At 45.4% G+C, this 21,321-nt stretch overlaps 1 protein-coding gene across 1 annotated transcript in view; it reads right to left on the bottom strand.

Moving 5' to 3' along the window:
* The window catches only part of LOC103539710 (splicing regulatory glutamine/lysine-rich protein 1-like), a 77,246-nt gene that overhangs the window by 12,252 nt on the left and 43,673 nt on the right, over positions 1-21,321 (bottom strand). The window contains 3 exon segments of the mRNA XM_030468332.1: positions 4,691-4,869; positions 13,259-13,423; positions 19,048-19,163. Of these exon segments, the coding sequence (XP_030324192.1) occupies positions 4,691-4,869; positions 13,259-13,423; positions 19,048-19,163 (460 nt within the window).

The following is a 21,321-nucleotide window of genomic DNA, read 5'->3' as shown; positions in this document are numbered from 1 at the left end:
ATTGGGATGTGGCGACGTCCATCTTGCCACTTAACTCCCAGAAACTGTATCTCTTGTGCAGGTCCCTTAACCTTGCTCCTTTCAGTAGTAAACCAGCCTCTAGAAGGATTTCAATTATCTTCTTACCTTTCTCGTAGACTTCCTTTGCTGTGTCACCCCACACAATGATGTCATCGATGTACTGTAGATGTTCTGGAGCTCCACCCTTTTCCAAGGTATCATGGATCAGTCCATGGCAGATGGTAGGACTGTGTTTCCACCCCTGGTACAGTCGATTCCAAGTGTACTGGACATCTCTCCAGGTGAAGGCAAACTGTGCTCTGCATTCTGGTGCTATAGGAATAGCAAAAAATGCATTAGCAATATCAATAGTAGCATACCACCTGGCTGCCTTTGACTCCAGCTCATACTGAAGTTCTAGTATGTCCGGCACAGCAGCACTTAGTGGCGGTGTAACCTCATTCAGGGCACGATAGTCCACTGTCAGCCTCCACTCTCCATTAGGCTTTTGCACTGGCCATACAGGACTGTTGAAGGGTGAATGAGTCTTGCTGATCACTCCTTGGCTCTCTAATTGCCGGATAAGCTTGTGAATGGGGATCACAGCATCTCTGTTGACACGATATTGTCTACGATGCACTACTGAAGTAGCAGTTGGCAGCCGCTGGTTTGTAGTTCTCAGCAATCCCACTACAAAGGATTTATCTGAAAGGCCAAACAAAGCATGCAGCCATTCTGCATTCTCAGTCTTAATAGCTGCAGTACCAAAGGACCAGCGGTACCCTTTTGGGTCCTCGAAATCACCTCCCTTGAGGTAGTCTACGCCAAGGATGCACGGAGCATCTGGACCAGTCACTATTGGGTGTTTATGCCACTTTATTCCAGTGAGGCTCACATCAGCCTTCACAATAGTCAGTTCTTTAGATCCCCCCGTCACTCCAGAAATAGTGACGGAGTCTGTGCCTTTCTGATTCGATGGCATTAGGGTGCACTGTGCACCAGTGTCCACCAAGGCTTTATACTTTTGTGGCTCTAATGTGCCAGGCCATCGAATCCACACAATCCAATAGATTCAGTTGTCCCTCTCCTCCACCTGGCTGGAGGCAGGGCACCTCTAAGCTTGAGCACATACAGCATTGTCAGTATGTGCATTACTGGAGCTTGCATCCCCAGTACTCACACCTGATGTGCAGGGATCTTGAGTCACCAGCATTTTTGGATTGGGTAACTCTACATTGGAGACTTGAGCAGCCATCTTTTTAGAAGGACCTCCTTCTGCCTTCGGCTTACTTATCAACTCAAACACTCGGTCCTGTAGGGCAGCAGTAGGTTTCTTGTCCCACTTTTCCATGTCCTCTCCACACTCACACAGGATCGCCCATAGGGTCCCTCTTGCTGATTTCTGTTTCTCTCGATTCTGTCTCATAGGAGGGCGTCTCCTCTTAATGGCTGCAGTGCGGTGTCTTCCGTCTGTCTGAGGAGAAAGGGGTGAATGCCATTCCTCAGATGCTCTCTTGATAGCTGAGACCCAGGCCCGACAAGGGGCTATGACAGCATCTTCACACTCTCGTACAGTTTTAATCACATCACCCACAGTTGAATCCACATCTGCAGGAACCCATAGCATTACTGATAATGTGTGGTTAAAAGGTGGTGGGGCAGCATGCACAAACCTTTGCATCATAGGCCTAGGGCATGGTACGTGATAGGGATCTTCAATGTCATCATTATTATAGATCACGTCTCGCACAGACAATTCTTTGAGATACCTGATAGCTTTTCCAAGTCTGGCTGCTTTGATCTGTGGGCAGTCTATTTCCTCTTTATAGGGATATCTCTCCCTTACAGCTGACAAGAGTCGCTTCCACAGACTGGTAGTTCCAGCCTTTTCCCCAAATGCCCGATCAATACCTGCATCTTTGGCCAGGGATCCCAACTGCCTGGCTTCCTTCTGAGTTAATGTTATGGTAGCAGCCCCCTCATTCCAGCATCGGAGTAACCAAGAGAGAAGTGGTTCACCTGAAAAACGGCTGTAGTCTTTTCTCAGAGTACGCAAGTCTCTCATGGAATAGGGCTGAGCAGATTCTGAGTCTGAGTCCTCATCTGACTCTGCTCTAGCTGCTCTACGAGGAGAGGCAGTATCCTCTATTTCCTCTATCACCTGGTCATCTTGTTCAGACTTGGAAGGGTTAAGGCTCGTTTCTGATTTCCATTGTTTTCCTTTTCTCCTAGTTACAGGGTTAACAAATAACTGTGTGGGCTGAGGGGGAGAGGCTGAGGCATCTGCAGCAGTGGCAGCAGCAGGGCTTGCTTTCTGAGCAGCAGCAGTGTCTGTGGGAGTAGACACAGCAACTGGAGCTGTAGCAGAAACACTGGCGATGCTGGCCGGCCTTATCTCAGTTTTGCCCTTGCGTGAGGGGGGGCGAGAAGCGGCTGTGGAGGCAGGAGTGGGGGTGCTCTCTGTACGAGGAGCAGCTCTCACTCTCCGAACAGCAACTCTCGGCCTCCGAAAAGGCATACTCAATCTCATTACTGTGGTTTTTGTGTTACTCCTCACCAATATATGAGAAATTAACAACACCCACCAGAAGACTGAGAAATGAAATGCTATTGCCACCAAAATCTGGTGGAGTCAGCCCAAAATACGATGGAATGGTATAATTTTCCAAATTAAAACTGGGAGTGTAATTACCAACCAAGTTTTTTATCTCTGTATGAAACACTACAGCACCATGCACCATGATATACATCAATATTGAGGACCCTATTGCAACGATGGTTCTTAAGCAACTCTTACGAAAGAAAACCCACATAGTAACAGCAACTCCAGCTGCGAAAATACACATCACACACCCTAAATACCAAAGGTACGGCACGATTGGTTTAATCTCCAACCCTGTGAAATTTCCAAAGAACAAGGTCTGATTCCAGCTCAGGAAAGCCATTCTTTCACTGTAGTTTGAATTCAAACTGTTCACGCAATTTAGTCAAAATTTGAACTGGACTCGAGCCAATTAGCTCAGGCCCCACGATGGGCGCCAATAAATCTGTCATGGTTTAACACTGGCCCGGCGATTAAACCGAATAACAGATGCTCTCTATTAATCTCTCTCTCCTTGATAGAGAAAGGAGAGAGAATAAGGGGGAGAGACTTATGGGTTGGAAACTAAACTACACAACTTTAATGAAACAGTAATGATAAATAGGTAAAATTACTAAATATATACAAATATACAGGAAAATGGATACCACATTCCTCCCCCCTCTCCCCCAATAACTCTCACGTCACCACCGAGGCTGCAGGGCAGCACTGGGAAAGTCCAGGCTGGACTCCTGGAGTCGGCAGCAGTCGGGAACTGGAGGCAGGAACACACAGATATGGGCTGGCACAGATCAGGACCACAGGCAAACAAACGGACGGGATCCTTCCAGGATGCCGAGTGAAGGAAGGGAAGCAGGAAATCAGGAAATCTGGAAATCCGGAAAAGATCTGGCTCGGCCCTCGTGATGCCTCAAATTTATACTGAGTGTGACGTATATGGGATGGAATACTCTGTTTGGTCAATTCTGGCATCTATCTTGTCTGTTCCTCCCCAAAGGAGGGCTCAGGTGGGACCTCTGTATCCTCCTGGACGGTAAAATGTTTTCCTCAGAGCTGAGCAGTGTCCTTGGCTCTGCACACCAGTCTCTAGCAGTGACTATAAACATCAAGTGTTATCAATCCTAGAAGCAGACACTGTCTGAGAAACTTGCTGTTAATTTCAGCAAGTGCAACTACTTACAAGAGACTTAGCTAAAAGCAAAAGTACAAGACAGAAAATCACCTTTATCCTGGCCCAAACCAGGACAACTAACAATAGGTACATAATGATTGTATGAAAAAATACTCATCACAGCAGTTTCCTGCACATTAGAGTCATACATGTATAATGATATTAAGAAATCTCTCAGTCAATATTCATATGTGTAATATATGATTGTAATATATGTTAATGAATTTGTATTCCTAACCAGTAAAATTCAGGAAAATAATTAAACTGAGAAAGAAGTGAATATGGGGCTAGACAAAGCAGTTAAGGCATGTAATTTTCCACTGAAACAGTGTGAACAAAACAAGGCCCTAATGAGGCTAACTTCTGTCTTGAAGATAATTAAAAGTGTAGGTCTTGTTCTTAAAACAAGACACTGCCAAGGCTAACTAGGGACCAAAGAAATGTGAACATCTGCTCAAGAAGAACATAAAGATGTCACAACCAGCAGATAAGGGGAAAGTTATGGCTAGGGCCTGATATCGCCTTGTAACAATATAATGACGTCAGCGAAATCAAGAGAGGTAAAAACTTCAAGCTTGAGGAAGACCTCTTACTTCATCCAAAGACCCCCTGACAACCCCCGGATATCTCCCCAAAAGAAGACTCTGCCCAGACTTCACCTATCATGAATATTAAAATGACATGATGCAATCCTATGAAAATGTATGTAAACCCACCTCCTTTTGAATATGCATAGAACTGTAATCAATAAAAGGTAATTCCAGAGTTTTAGGAGTGTGCGTGTGAGTGGAGCGGAGACTCCCCACACACCCAGCGCTGTTTTGCTTAATGCAATTTCAATTTTATTAATTAAATTAAACCATTAACAGAATATTGAGTCCTGGTCTTTTTTAACAATACAGATAATTATTTCTTACTTCAGTGGCCGGTCTCCAAACATAACTCCATTAAAGGCAAGAGCTCGAGGTACAGAGTTCTGGTCTGCAAATTCCACAAAAGCAAATCTTGTTGGTTGCGTCTCATCACCTGCCATTCGCACAAATTTGACTTCTCCAACTTGCTTAAATATTTCGAGCAGCTGATCTGCTGTTGTAGTCTAGAAAGAGTTGAAGAGCTCAGGTGAAGTAAAGCATATAATGAAAACCACTTATCTAACATATCAGGTAACGTAAGAGCTAGAGATTTTGGAAAAGACATCTCATCATTACTACACAGACACGTGAATTTGGTAATGTTACACTTTGAGAAAAAAGGTACTGTTTCTTCCGTTAATCTAAAGAATATACTAAAATTTAAAATAGTGCAAACATAAACCCTGAAGTCCTACGTCTAGTTTAAAGATGCACTTGCACAGGATTTTGCAGTTTTTCAAGAAAGTCACCAGTGGTGTTCCCCAGGGCTCAGTTTAGGGACCAGTCCTGTCTAATATCTTCACTAATGATCTAGATGAGGGGATTGAGTACTTCCTCAGCAAGTTTGTAGATGACAGCAAGTTGGGTAGGAGCGTTGATCTGCTCGAGGGTAGGAAGGCTCTGCAGAGGGATCTGGACAGGCTGGACCAGTGGGACAAGGTTTAACAAGGCCAAGTGTCAGGTCCTGCACTTTGGTCACAACAACCCCATGCAATGCTACAGACCTGGGGAGGAGTGGCTGGAAAGCTGCCATGCACAAAAGGACCTGGGGGTGCTGGTCGACAGCTGGCTGAGTATGAGCCAGCAGTATGCCCAGGTGGCCAAGGCAGCCAACAGCACCCTGGCTTGCATCAGAAATTGTGTGTCCAGCAGGAGGAGGGAAGTGATGGTGCCCCTGTACTCGGCACTGGTGAGGCCGCACGTTGAGTACTGTGTTCACTTATGGGCTCCTCACTACAAGAAAGACATTGAGTTGCTGGAGCGAGTTCAGAGAAGGGCAACCAAGCTGGTGAAGGGTCTGAAGAACAAGTCCTATGAGGAGAGGCTGAGGGAATTGGGAATGTTTAGTCTGGAAAAGAGAAGGCTGAGAGGCGACCCTATTGCACTCTACAACAACCTGAAATGAGGTTGTATGGAGGTGGGTGCTGGCTTCTTCTCTCATGTGAACAATGATAGGACTAGAAGAAATGGCCTGAAATTGCACCAGGAGAGGTTTAGACTGGATCTAAGGAAGAATTTCTTTACCGAGAGAGTAGTTAGTCTCTGGAATAGACTGCCCAGGGTGGTGGTGGAGTCACCATCCCTGGAGGTATTTAAAATTTGTGTAGATGAGGCACTTCAGGACATGCTCTAGTGGGCATGGTGTTACAGATATTGATAAATATATTTTACTTATTTTATTGGGGGAGGATGTTCATGGTTGGACGCGGTGATTTTAGAGGTCTTTTCCAACTGTGACAATTCTGTGATTCTGTGAGAAACTGAAGGGATGGGATGGTTTAGCATGGAGAAGGCTGAGAGTGTATCTTATCAGTGTGTAGAGAAACAAGATAAACCAGGTGCCTCGAGTTGCCAAAGAGTGGGTGTGAGTCCACCTGTGCCTGGTTAGGACAGGCCCCCTATTGGGCATGAGCAAGACCAGGGGGCCAATAAAGGTGGGACCCACACCCACAGAGGAAGCTCGCTCTTGTGCAAAGCAATGGAGAGGCCAGCAGCTTGTCAAGCCTCAAGAGCAAGAAAGGCTCTTTCCGCTACATCAGTGCATATTGAATACCTGATGGAAGAGCATGAAGATGATGTAGCACTCTACCCCCAACTCTTCGCAGTGATGACCAGTGACGGGGCAAGAGGCAGTGGGCATATGTTGAAATATAGGAAATAAAAGTGTTTTTCTAATGTTTAAATGATGTGTTTTCTGGGCAAACTGGAACCAGGTGCCCAGAGAGATTGTGGAGTCTCCATCCTTGGAGAGATTAAAACCTGACAGGACATGACCTTGAGTAACCTCCTCTACTCGATCCTGTTTTGGGAGTGTGGGGGCCTGGACTAGGTGTTCTTCAGGGGGCTCTTCCAGCCTCAGTAATTATGTTGTTCTGAAGTATTTGTCAATAGGTTGGACTACCAAGTCCCAGTTAGCCTGTATTTAAGGGTGTCTTTTTATTTTAATGATTGACTTTGCCTAGTTGAAATGGTTACAAATCATTCAGGAGAAGATTATCCAAAAGCCTAGTATTTCAGCTGTCTGGATTTACACTGCATTATTGAATTGGGACCATTTTTGAAGATGCAGGTGCTTTTTCTGAAGAGAGTAAAATATCAGACAGTCTACTAGTCTTTTTGAAGAAGAGATGGAATAGAACATACAGGACCTTCTAAGAACTAGGTGGCAGCTTACCTTGTTCTCACAGAATCATCACAGTCGGAAGGGACCTCTAGAGATCATCTAGTCCAACTCTCTCACTAACGCAGGATCACCTAGAGCACATTACACAGGACTGCATCCAGGCAGGTTTTGAATATCTCCAGAGAAGGGGACTCCATAACTGTGGAGAGCTGCCTCGCTAATTTGAGAGACCTGAGAGCTATCGAAAAAGCAGGGCCCCATGATACAAAGCAAGGCCGACCAGAGATAGCGGCAAGGCAAGGCCTGCTGCCAGAAAAATAAAGATGAGGCAAGGCTCATCTCCAGAAAAGATAGTAAGGAATTTGGAGGACACCTGCTCTGAACAAAGGGATTATATATTCTATCAACTCTTGGTTTTCCCAGAATGTTCTATTGTGGAAAAGTGCTGTAAACAACGTCTGTAGTAAGCAAGACCATGGTCTCTGTTTATTGTGCCTTGCTTTTAAAACATAACCCACCTTATCATGATGCCATGTTTACTCTGCACTATAAAAGAGCGCTGCTGATTAATAAAGTCAGACATATTACCACCGAGTATATGTCTCGCCTGGCCTCAACTTTTTTCTCCTCTCTAATTTTTTCTCATTGTGTTCGCAAGAAGTGGCGCCCAACGTGGGGCCCTGCTTTTTCACTAGCTCTCAAGTCTCTCAAATTAGTGAGGCAGCTCTCCACACACAACCTCCCTGGGCAGCCCGTTCCAGTGCCACCCTCATAATAAAAAGGATTTTTTCATATTTAAATGAAACTTCCTATGTTCCAGCTTGTGCCTGTTGCCCCTCATCCTGTCACTGGGAACTACTGAGAGGAGTCCGGCTCCATTGTCCTTGCACCCACCCTTTAGATACTTGTAAGCATTGATAAGGTGTCCCCTCGGCCTTCTCTTGTCCAGGCTAAAGACTCCCAGCTCTCTCAGCCTTTCCTCATAAGAGACATGCTCCAATCCCCAAATTATCTTCGTCACCGTCCGCTGGACTCTCTCCAGTAGTTCCCTGTCTCTCTTGAGATGGGGAGCCCAGAACTGGATGCAGTATGCCAGCTGTGGCCTCACCAGGGCAGAATAGAGAGGGAGAAGCTACTCAGCTTCTTATTTCTCTCTACAAGCCTCACAGCTGGCTTCTGGGGCTTGTAGAGAGAAATAAGCTGAGTAGCCCCACTGTAATCCTGGAGGGAACTGTTAGTGACCTGAGCCACTTGGATCCTCACAAGGATCCTCTACATTAGACTTCCGGAGGGCAGATTTTGGCCTGTTCAGAAGACTAGTCCAGAGCATACCCTGGGAAACAGCCCTTGAAAACAAAGGGGTCAAGGAGGGATGGACATTCTTCAAAGAGCAAGTTTTGAAAGCTCAGGAGCAGGCTGTCCCGGTGTGCCGAAAGGCGAGCCGGCGGGGAAGACGACCACTCTGGCTCAACAAAGAGACTTTGAAGGAAATTAGGAATAAGAAGAGGGCCTACCGGTTATGGAAAAAAGGGTTATATACTCAAGAGGAATTCAGGAATACAGTTAAGTTATGTAGGAAAAAAATTAGAGACACAAAGGCACAACTTGAACTAAATCTCGCCACCTCTGTGAAGGATAACAAGAAGTCCTTCTACAGATACATCAGTGGCAAAAGGAGGGGCAAGGAAAACATTCATTCTTTAATGGACATGGATGGGAATGTAATTGTCAAAGATGAAGAAAAGGCTGAGGTATTTAACACCTTCTTTGCCTCAGTTTTTAACAGTAAAACGGGCTATCCTGAGGACAGCTGGCTTCTGGAGCCTATAGGAGACAAGAATCTAAACACCCCCCCTGCAATCCAGAAGGAAACTGTCAGTGATCTACTGAGCTGCTTGGATCCCCACAAGTCTATGGGACCAGATGAACTCCATCCAAGGGTGATGAGAGAGTTGGCAGAAAAGCTCGCCAAGCCTCTCTCTATCATCTACCAGAAGTCCTGGCTCACTGGGGACATCCCTGATGACTGGAAGTTGGCCAACGTCACGCCAATCCACAAGAAGGGCCGGAAGGAAGACCCGGGAAACTACAGGCCTGTCAGCCTGACCTCAGTGCCTGGCAGGGTTATGGAACAGATCATCCTGGGGGCAATCACACAGCACCTGCAGGATGGACAGGGGATCAGACCCAGCCAGCACGGGTTTAGGAAGGGCAGGTCCTGTCTGACCAACCTGATCTCCTTTTATGATCAGGTGACCCGACTGGTGGATGAGGGGAAGGCTGTGGATGTGGTCTATCTGGACTTCAGCAAGGCCTTCGACACCGTCTCCCACAGCATCCTCCTGAGAAAGCTGGCTGCCCACAGCTTGGACAAGCGTACTCTGCACTGGGTTAAGAATTGGCTGGAAGGCCGGGCCCAGAGAGTGGTACTGAATGGGGCTGCTTCCAGTTGGCGGCCGGTCACCAGCGGTGTCCCCCAGGGATCAGTGCTGGGCCCAGTCCTGTTCAATATCTTCATTGATGACTTGGATGAGGGGATTGAGTCCATCATCAGCAAGTTTGCTGATGACACCAAGCTGGGGAGAAGTGTCGATCAGCTGGAAGGCAGGAGGGCTCTGCAGAGGGACCTGGACAGACCAGAGAGATGGGCTGACTCCAATGGGATGAGCTTCAACACGGCCAAGTGCCGGGTCCTGCACTTTGGCCACAACAACCCCATGCAGCGCTACAGGCTGGGGACAGAGTGGTTGGAGAGCAGCCAGGCAGAAAGGGACCTGGGAGCCTGGATTGACAGGAAGCTGAACATGAGCCAGCAGTGTGCCCAGGTGGCCAAGAAGGCCAATGGCATCCTGGCATGTATCAGAAACAGCGTCACCAGCAGGTCCAAGGAGGTGATTCTGCCCCTATACTCAGCCCTGGTAAGGCCACACCTTGAGTACTGTGTTCAGTTCTGGGCCCCTCAGTTCAAGAAGAATATTGAGGTCCTCGAACAGGTCCAAAGGAGGGCAACCTTTGGTGAAGGGACTCGAACACAGATCCTATGAGGAGAGGCTGAGGGAGCTGGGGCTGTTCAGCCTGAAGAAGAGGAGGCTCAGGGGAGACCTCATTGCTCTCTACAACTACCTGAAAGGAGGTTGTAGCCAGGTGGGGGTTGGTCTCTTTTCCCAGGCAACTCTCAGTAAGACAAGAGGGCATGGTCTTAAATTGTGCCGGGGGAAGTTCAGATTGGATATTAGAAAGATTTTTTTCACGGAAAGGGTGATCAGCCATTGGAACGGGCTGCCTGGGGAGGTGGTGGACTCTTCGTCCCTGGAGACATTTAAAAAGCGACTCGATATGGCACTCAGTGCCATAGTCTAGTGACTGTGGCGGTAGTTGATCAAGGGTTGGACTCGATGATCTCTGAGGTCCCTTCCAACCCAGCCTATTCTATGATTCTATGATTCTAAGTCTATGGGACCAGACGGGATCCACCCCGGGGTGATGAGGGAGCTGTCGGAAGAGCTTGCCAAGCCGCTCTCCATCATTTACCAACAGTCCTGGCTGACTGGGGAGGTCCCAGATGATTGGAAGTTGGAAAAAGTCACACTAATCCACAAAAAGGGACGAAAGGAGGACCCAGGAAACTCCAGGCCTGTCAGCCTGACGTCAGTGCCTGGCAAGGTTATGGAGCAGATCATCCTAGGGGCAATCACACAGCACCTACAGGATGGACAGGGGATCAGACCCAGCCAGCACGAGTTTAGGAAGGGCAGGTCCTGTATGACCAGCCCCATCTCCTTTTATGATCGGGTGACCCGCCTGGTGGATGAGGGGAAGGCTGTGGATGGAGTCTACCTGGACTTCAGCAAAGCCTTTGACACCGTCTCCCATAACATTCTCCTGGAAAAGCTGTCAGCCCACGGCTTACAGAGGAGCACTCTGTGCTGGGTTAGGAACTGGCTGGAGGGCCGGGCCCAGAGAGTGGTGCTGAACGGTGCTGCATCCAATTGGCGTCCGCTCACGAGTGGTGTCCCCCAGGGATCAGTGCTGGGCCCAGTTCTGTTTAATATCTTCATAGAGGATTTAGATGGGGGGATTGAGTCCACAATTAGCAAATTCGCAGGCGACGCTAAGTTTGGGGGGGTGTATCGATCAGCTGGAAGGCAAGAGGGCTCTGCAGAGGGACCTGGACAGACTGGAGAGTTGGGCTGATTCCAATGGGATGAGGTTCAACATGGCCAAGTGCCGGGTCCTGCTCTTTGGCCACAACAACCCCATGCAGCGCTACAGGCTGGGGACAGAGTGGCTGGAGAGCAGCCAGGCAGAAAGGAACCTGGGAGTCTGGATTGACAGGAAGCTGAACATGAGCCAGCAGTGTGCCCAGGTGGCCAAGAAGGACAATGGCATCCTGGCCTGTATCAGGAACAGTGTGACCAACAGGTCCAGGGAAGTGATTCTTCCCCTGTACTCAGTGCTGGTAAGGCCACACCTCGAGTACTGTGTCCAGTTCTGGGCCCCTCAGTTTAGGAAGGATATTGAGGTGCTGGAGCAGGTCCAGGGAAGAGCAAGGAGGCTGGTGAAGGGACTCGAGCACAAGTCCTATGAGGAAGGGCTGAGGGAGCTGGGGTTGTTTAGTCTGGAGAAGAGGAGGCTCAGGGGAGACCTCATCACTCTCTACAACTACCTGAAAGGAGGTTGTAGCCAGGTGGGGGTCGGTCTCCTCCCAATTAGCTTCCAGTAAGACAAGAGGGCATGGACTTAAGCTCTGTCAGGGGAGGTTTAAGTTAGATATTAGGAAAAAATTCTTTACAGAGAGGGTGATCAGGCATTGGAATGGGCTGCCCAGGGAGGTGGTGGATTCTCTGTCCCTGGACGTTTTTAAAAAGAGACTGGATGTTTATTAACCACAGTGGTAGTGGATTAAGGGTTGGACTTGATGATCTCAGAGGTCGTTTTCAGCCTCGATGATTCTGTGAATGATCTCCCTGGACCTACTGGCCACACTCTTCTTTATGCAACTCAGGATTCCATTGGCCTTGGCAATAAGGGCACACTGCTGGCTCATGGATAATTTACTGTCTACCAGGTCTCCAGGATCTTTTTTCTCAGAACTGCTTTCCAGCAGGTCCACCCCTAACCTATATTGGTGCTTGGGGTTTTTCCTCTCCAGGTGCAGGACCCTACACTTGCTCTTATCGAACATCATTAGGTTCTTCTCTGTCCAGGCTACACTGGATGGCAGCACAGCCCTCTGGAGTGTCAGCCACCCCTCCCAGTTTTGTATCATCAGCAAACTTGCTGAGGATACACTCTGTCCCCTCGTCCAGGTCCCTCTGGGGGACACTGCTGGTTACAGGCCTCCCAACTCGAACCTGCTCCATTGATCACCACTCTCTGAGTTCTGACACAGTTTTACTGACAAACAGAATGCAAATACTAGAAATCAGGTGGCTACTTTTGATTCCTAGCTGAAGGAAGAGACACAGACCAGAGGAAGAGGAGAATCAGGCTCCTTTTCCAAGAAACATCTACAGCAAAGGAGATCTTTTCTAACAGTGACAACTCTGTGATTCCGTGTGATTTGAAATAAATGTGAAAATTTTCCTCATACACTTCTGTCCAAGATATTGGTTGTAAATTTTGATCAGTTAAAAAAAAAAAAAAGTATTACAAGTCTTTGCTTTTATCTCTTTTTCAACTAGCTTCCAGTTTGTTTTATTTTTGTGTGATCAACAGTACTTTTACACTCCGGTAGCTATTTTGGCAGTCAAAAAACCCCACAATCAAATACTTACTTTGCCATCAGTTAAAAGCAAATGGTTTTGCCATTAATTCAATCAATTGCTGAAAAAACAAATTTCTGAAAAAACTAACTTTCCTATCAGAGAAACTCAAAGGTATTTATGCTAATTTTGCAACTTCCACTAGGACAAATCATTCCTTCTTACTGTACTTATGCAACTGCACAGTGTTGTGGGAGACTGCTACCGTGATTGGTGATTTCTCTGGTAACCTGCTAGAAAGAATTCCACAGTCAGGTCTGATCTGACTGGCAAAGGACAATTCAAAATATCACTCGTGACCAAAAATCGTTCTTGGTTTTGGTTGATTTTTTTTAATTCCTATTGGTATCAACTAATGAAAAGTCTTAATGTGTAGGATTCTAATTCGTAAATTACAGTTCTGCATCTTCCATTAATATTGCAAGTAATAAAAATTAAAAAAAAAAAACAAAACAAAAACGCTACCTGTGAATTCAAGTTTCCAACGTAAACTGTTCTTCTGATTTCATCAATTTTGGATGGGTCCACATTCCCCATAATTGGTGGCTGTGGTATTTCTCCCAGAGCTGTAATGTTAGGGTCCAATGCTGCTGATGGTATAGACCCCAAAGTGCCAAGTGGAACACTGAGCTGGAAAACACAAAACCAGAATATGCTTTGCAACTAAGCACTGGTGGGAAATACTACATTTATTAATACTTGCCTGCCTTGTGCACTTCCAGGCAGCTTTCTAGCTACTCCTCCCCAAGCCTGTAGTGTTGCAATGGGTTCTTGTGACTCAAGTTCAGGATCTGGAAATTGTTCTTGTTAAACTTCATACAGATGACCTCAGCTCATCCATCCAGCCTGTCCAGGTCCCTCTGAAGAGCCTTCCTACCCTCAGAAAGATCAACACTCCCACCCAGTGTACCATCATCTGCAAATTTACTGGGGAAGTACTGCATCCCCTCATCCAGATTGTTGATGAAGATATTAAACAAGACTCTAGGAGAACACTGTCAGAGACTGTGCTAAAGGCTTTACTAAAGTCCAGATAGACAACGCCCGCAGCCTTTCCCTCATCTACTAGGTGGGTCACCCGGTCATAGAATGAGACCAGCTTGCTCAAGCAGCACCTGACTTTCATAAACCCACGCTGGCTGGGCCTGATCCCCTGGCTGCCCTGCACTTGCCATGTGAGCGCACTCAAGATGAACCTCTCCATAATTTTCCCCAGTACTGACGTCTGGCTGACAGGCCTGTAGTTCCCTGGATCCTCCTTCTAGTAGGTGATCATCACATTTGCAAGCCCCCAGTCACCTGGGACCTTCCCTGTTAGCCAGGACTGCTGACTCCATCCATTTGTCTGCCTTTGATCCCAATCCCTGCATTCCTAAATCCATTCATTTGTGCATCCAGTTCCTGTCTGCCACTGACTCCAGGAGCCCAGTCTAGAACTTACTCAGGCCCTGCCCTGCAGCCTCAGTGGTCACATGAGCATTATTGAGGGGAGCACAATAGTGGTTTTGTGTATATTTGTATGTATTTCATTATTTTCTTTTTCTAGAATTACTGTTTCATTAACATTGCCATTAACTAGGTGACAGATTCTCTCTGTTATTCCCCAAATACCCTCTGAGGGATACATAAAAATAGGGAGTAAGGGAGAGAGACTTTAAGGTTGGAAAAGAACTAGAATAGGTTTAATGAAGTAGTAATAGTAATAATAATGACAAGTTATAAATACATGCAAATATATAAATACAAACCCCACACCCATCAGTTGCTAATTACTTCCTGACCAGACAAGTCCCAAACAGGACTCAACAGCAGATGGGGGTGCCTGAGTCCAGGGTGTCAATGACAGTCCACAAAATCCTTGGAGGAGACACACCAGGCCTACTCAGGGAAAGGCAAACTGTCTTGATGAACAATGTTTTTTTCCAACAAGGTGACCAACCAACCAACCAACCTCTCTTAGGAGCCTTTTTATATTGAGCACCATGGGAAGGAATACTGTGATTGGTCCATTTTGGTTACTGACCCATCCTCTCCTCCCATAGGCACAGCTGCTCCCCCCCCTTTGTAATTGCCACATCAACAGGCTGCCAGCTACTGGTGGTATCCCAAGCAGTCTCAGGTCAGTATAACTGTAGGCAATTATTATCGTGGTCCTCTCAAACCAGGACAATTGTGTAGTTTAGTTTCCAACCCCTAAGTCTGTTTATTCCCTTTCCTTTCCCTTTCTGGGAAGGGAGAGGAGTTAGTAGAGAGCATCTATCATTCATTTAGTTTCCTGCCCAGCATTAAACCGTGACAGATTTATTGGCACCCAACATGGGGCTCAGCTCATTAGCTTGAGCCCAGGCTCAGGTTCTCACTAATTGTCTGAATATTTTGAATTCAAACTTAGGTGGGAGGAGGAGACCCACATAGCTCAGTTGAGAGACTTGGAGATGTTTTCTTTTGAGAATCCTGAAGGGTTGGAAATGGAACAGACAACTCGCATCATGTAATTTTTAGTTATTTACCGGTATGATGCCATACCTGTGGTATGTAGGGTATGCGGTATGTCATTGTTTAGCTGGCCTTGGTGTTGCTTTGTGGTTTATTGATGGTAAGTGCTGGCAAGAGTTGTAGTTGTGATATGGTCTTTAATACCGCTCTACACTGTGGCACATTTTGCAGTGATTTTTCATGTGGACAAAACAAACTTTGTTGTTTTTACCTTGGGAAATTATACCTCTCTTGAGTTTTCTCTTGAGCTGAGTCCACCAGATTTTGATCAAAATAGCATTACGTTAGTAGGGATAGAGAGCATCATTCATTCATTTAATTGCTGGCCCAGCATTAAACCGTGACATCCAGCCTTTCTGGACTCCTTTGCCCTTCAAGACTGCCTCCCACGGGACTGTCAACCAGTGCCTGAAACAAGCCAAAGTCTGCTCACTGCAAGACCAAGTTGGCAGTTCTGCTGATCCCTCTTCCTTACTTCTCCGAGAATAGAGAACTCTATCATTTCATGATCACTGTGCCCAAGACGGCCTCCAACTGTCACATCTTCCACAAACCCATCTCTGTTGACAAACAGCAGGTCCAGCAGGGCTCCTTCCCTAGTTGGCTCCCTTACCATCTCTGTCAGAAAGTTATTCTCCACACACTCAGGGAATCTCCAGGACTGTTCCCTCTCTGCTGTATTATATTTCCAGCAGACATCTGGGAAGTTGAAGTCCCTGATGGGAACAAGGGCAAGCGATTGAGAGTTCTCTCAGAAACCTAGAGTATTTTATCTGTCTCTTCATCCAGTTTGGGTGGTCTATAACAGACTTCCACCATGATGTCTGCCTTGTTGGCCTTCCCCGATTCTTACCCATAAACACTCAACCCTATTGTCATTATCATTAAGTTCTAGGAATCCATAACACTCCCTAACATACAGGGCCACCCCACCATCTCTCCTTCCTTATTTATCCCTTCTGAAGAGCTTGTAGCCATAGGTTGCAGCACTCCAGTCGTGCGAGTCATCCCATCGCTTTTCTGTGATGGCAACTCTATCATAGTTTTCCTGCTGTACAATGGCTTCCAGCTCCTTCCAGTTTGTTGCCCGTGCTGTGTGCATTGGTGTAGATGCACTTCAGTGCATTTAGGGAAGACTTTAAACTGAACCATCCCAGCTGAGTACTGTATTGGGTTTAAGTGGCAAGGTTTTGGTAGTGGAAGAGGGGTCTACAGGGGTGGCTTCTGTGAGAAGATGCCAGAATCTGTTCCCAAGTCTGATAGAATCATTTCCAATTGTTTCTGAGACAGACCCACAGCTGACCAATCCGAGCCAGTCAGTGATGGTGGTAGCACTTCTCTGTGATAACATATTTAAGAAGGGGAAAAAATTGCTGCACAACAGCAGCCAGAAGAGAGGAGTGAGAATATGTGTGAGAAGCAACTCTGCAGACACCAAGGTCAGTGAAGGAGGTGCTCCAAGAACCAGAGCAGAGATTCCCCTGTAGCCTGTGGTGAAGATCATGGTGAAGCAGGCTGTCCCTCTGCAGCCCATGGAGGTCCACAGTGGAGCAGATATTCACCTGCAGCCCGTGGAGGACCCCACGCTGGACTAGATGGATGTTTTCGAAGGAAGCTGTGACCCCATGGGGAGCCCGTGCTGGAGCAGTCTGTTCCTGAATGACAGTGCCCAGGGCCATTTTTTTCCATGACAGATAATCAGTCCATCAAAAGGACAAATAAGATACCTTTTGGACAAACATGTCACGTAAGGGAAGATTAATTACATTTGAAACACAAAGGATATTAAGTCTAAGATCTTCCCCTGTTAACACAGTCTCTTCCTAGAGAATGAGGACAATACAACTTTAATTTTTAGAACTGGGAATTGAAATCTCTCCTGGAGAATGTTATAATAAGAAGTAACTTAAAAATCACTACTAAATTGGTCTGCTGAGTTACTGGTTTGAGTCCTGGCTTGTATCAGGAATAGTGTGGCCAGCAGGACTAGGGAAGTGATTGCCCCCTTGTACTCAATGCTGGTGAGGCCTCACCTCAAATACTGTGTTCAGTTTTGGGCCCCCCAGTACAAGAAGGACATTGAGGTGCTGGAGCGTGTCCAAAAAAGAGCAAAAAAGCTGGTGAAGAGTCTGCAGAACAAGTCCTATGAGGAATAGCTGAGGGAACTGGGGTTGTTTAGTGTGGAGAAAAGGAGACTGAGGGGAGACCTTATTTCTCTCTGCAGCTCCCTGAAAGGAGGTTGTAGCAAGGTGGGTGTTGGTCTCTTTTCCCAAGTAACAAGTGATAAGATGAGAGGAAACAGTCTCAAGTTGTGCCAGGGGAGGTTTAGATTGGCTATTAGGAGAAATTTCTTCACTTCAAGGGTTGTCAGGTACTGGAACAGGCTGCCCAAGGAAGTGGTTGAGTCACCATCCTTGCAGGTATTTAAAAGATGTGTAGATGTGCTACCTAGTGACATGGTTTAGTGGTGGACTTGGTAGTGTTAGGTTTACGGTTGGACTTGATGATCTTAAAGGTCTCTTCCAACCAAAATTATTCTACAATTCCATGATTATTTATGCTTCATTAGCAGCAAGTATGCAGTGGAACCACAAGTAAGCCCATTTTGTTGAATGAAATGCCTAAACTATTAGTTATCAATGAGGGCAGTATCATCCATTTTAAGACAAAAAAAAAAAAAAGGCCAACATTCTTGTGAACTATAAATTATTTTCAAAGTCATGCAGTGTCTCTTATACAGTTATGAACCATAAACAGAATTAGCCTAAACCCCCAACTGGTGACTTTGGTCCTACTGTTTCATTATATAAGTTGTACACTCTAAACAGCTGTTGGAGCACAAGTTTCAAAAATGGTGCTGATCGTTTTTGCAGGTTTCTGAAATAGTGCAGAAGAAATCAAACTTGGTAATGTTTTGAAGGAAGGCAGGAAGGAAGGCACTAAATACATTAATTTCTTTTAGGAAGCTAAGAATATGAGAGGGGGGGAATAATGCTTTTGGTAACGGAGACGGGTAAGGAATCATTTAAGGACAGATAGGTTTGGGAATCTGCATAACACCCTTAATATGACTCAAAAATCCAGCATAGTACCAATAACAACATCAGTATACACACTGCTACAATATGTTTGGAATACTGAGGAGTTTTATCTTCAAATAACATGGGGTTAGTGACATTAAACCAAATTTTTTGGAAGTAGGAACTACTGTTTCCAGAATTCTCCCTGAATAGGGCATAGCAGCCTGCTGATGTCAAGAAAGGCTTACAGAAGCAAAAGAGAATTGAGCAGAAGCAGCAGCAATTAGTTCCTATGCTTTTCGCAGTGAAAACTTTGTTAGGCTAACAGTCAAAAACCCTGTCATAGAGACATCAAGTAAAAGCACCCTAATACAGCACTTTAATGTTCCAAAGAATTGTGTCACTATAACTATTATGTTGTAACAAATTTTTTAGGAGGTGGATAGTATTGTAACTGGATCCAACTAATGGGTCTAGGGAAGGGACAACAATTAAAATGGACACATTCAAAACCAGTATTTACCCAATTTTTTTTTCAAAACAAAAATCTGAAAGAAACATCCAGGAAAGATGGACATCTTGTGATCTACCCTTAAAAGAGGCACCGCAGCTAAATCCTCACTGATTTAGCATAAAAGAGGACAACATCCATGGAGCAGATAGTTCTTGTCTGAATACAGAAAGGCTACTGAGTATAGAGGAAAACCAGAAATCAAACAAGGACTGTATTTTACTTACTGTAGCCAAAGGGGTTGGTGTAGGTATAGGAAGTAACCCTGCACCAGGCATCAGGCTTGTCATAGTAGGAGCGGGTGCCAATAAAGAAAGGGCTTTGGCTTCATCTGGGATTTTACCTGAAAGAGCAAAGGAAAGCATTACACAGAGTTAGAACACTACACAGATGTTATTCTTTCTATGATTTTACAATTACCATTGCATAAAAAAAAATAATAAATAAGAATGAATCTATCTACCAGACCCTTGCAAAGAAACAAACACAAACTGGAGTATTCCCTTTTACCCTGCTCTCCTAGGAAAACCAGAAGTGAGCAAAGCTTCAAAGACTAGCAATCTCATTAATGGATTATTATTTTTAAAATGGAATAATGTACACAATTATTTAACACTTTGAACTATAGGTCACCTGTACTGGAAACTTAATGTTCATGAACCAAACGATATCAAGCGTGGATGCTTTCCCAGGGTGGTGTTTTCATGGTGATTGAAAGTTTTTTTACACATGACAAATGCTTGAGCTGGCTGCATCACTAATAGTACACAGAACATCAGATACAGAAAAGAAGAACATTTAAAGTTTAAGCCACAAAAATGGCAAATTACCAAATCCAGAAAAAAAAAAAAAAAAAAAAAAAAAAAGGAAAGAAAGAAAGAAAGAAAGAAAGAAAGAAAGAAAGAAAGAACGAACCAAGTATGTACTAACTGAAATTAGTGAATTTGTGCGCTTTTCCCCCTTCTGGTGATACCTACTTTCACTGTAAGAATAAATAAACACAAAATAAAAGCTACTGTGACTTCACACAAGACATACTACTACGAGTGATGTTGGGAGTGGAGGAGGGCAGGGCAGAAAAGCTCAGATTTTTAATTCGTTCTAGGTCACCTCAGTTTATCTGAAACTTTGATAAATTAGCTTTAAATTTACTGAGAAATAAAGAAAATTATAACTGATCAGCTAAGCAAGCTATATTATCCTAAAATACTTATTTCTTACTATTTCAACTGTTTTATATTCCCTGTCATGCTAAAGCTTTAAGTAATATCTAACCTGACATAATGCAGGTTTCACGCAAAGTTACACTAGCTCAACTGATGGAACCCTTGCTGTTACCTAAGCAGGTGGCTTGTGCCAAGTGCTTGTCCCTATTTTTAAAGGTTCCACCACTCATTGACTTTAAAGTAGTTTTTAACAGTTCATTGTACTTCTCGATTTCCCCTGAGGCTGGTGCATGATAGGGGATATGGGATACCCATTCAATACCATGTTCTTCAACCCAGTTATTATAAGACTGTTGTTGAAATTAGTTCCATTTTCTGACTAAATAGAGCTGGTCCCAATATTGACACCTGGGGAAGGCCACTCATCACTGATTTCCACTTGGACATCAAGCCATGGACCACAACTCTTTGAGTGCGACCATCCAGCCTATTCATTATCCACCGATTGGTCCATCCATCGAATCCATATCTTTCCAGTTTAGAGACCAGGATTGTGGAGAGCTGCCTTGCTAATTTGAGAGACCCGAGAGTTTGCAAAAAAGCAGGACACCACGATACAAAGCAAGGCCAACCAGAGATAGTGGCAAGGCAAGGCCTGCTGCCCGAAAAATAAAGATGAGGCAAGGCTCATTGCCAGAAGAGATAGTAAGGAGTTTGGAGGACACCTGCCCTGAACAAAGGGAGTATATATTTGATCAACTCTTGTTTTTTCCAGGATGTGCTATTGTGGGAAAGTGCTGTAAACAACGTCTGTAGTTAGCAAGACCATGGTCTCTGTTTATTGTATCTTGCTTTTAAAAACATAATCCACCTTATCATGATGCCATGTTTACTCTGCACTATAAAAGAGCGCTGCTGATGAATAAAGTCAGACATATATTGCCACTGAGTATATGTCTCTCCCAGCCTCAACTTTTTTCTCCTTTCTTATATTTTCCTCACTGCATTCGCAAGAAGTGGTGCCCAACATGGGCCCTGCTTTTTTGCTAGTTATTGAGCCAGCTCTCCACACAGGATATCATGTGGGATGGTGTCAAATGCTTTGTACAAGTCCAGGTCAATGAGATCAGTTCCTCTTCCCTTGTCCATCTACACTGCAACCCCACTGTAGAAGGCCACCAAATGCCCTTAGTGAAGCCATGTTTGCTGTCACCAATCACCTCCACATTTTCCATGTGCCTTAGCATAGTTTCCAGGAGGATCTGATCCATGACCTTGCCAGGCACAGAGGTGAGACTGACTGTAGTTCCCTGGGTATTCCTTTTTCCCCTTTTT

This window comes from Calypte anna, chromosome W (genome assembly GCF_003957555.1).
Source record: "Calypte anna isolate BGI_N300 chromosome W, bCalAnn1_v1.p, whole genome shotgun sequence".
Lineage (NCBI taxonomy): Eukaryota > Metazoa > Chordata > Aves > Apodiformes > Trochilidae > Calypte > Calypte anna.
Note: the sequence above shows the minus strand (reverse complement) of the source record. Positions and strands in the feature narration are given on the sequence as shown.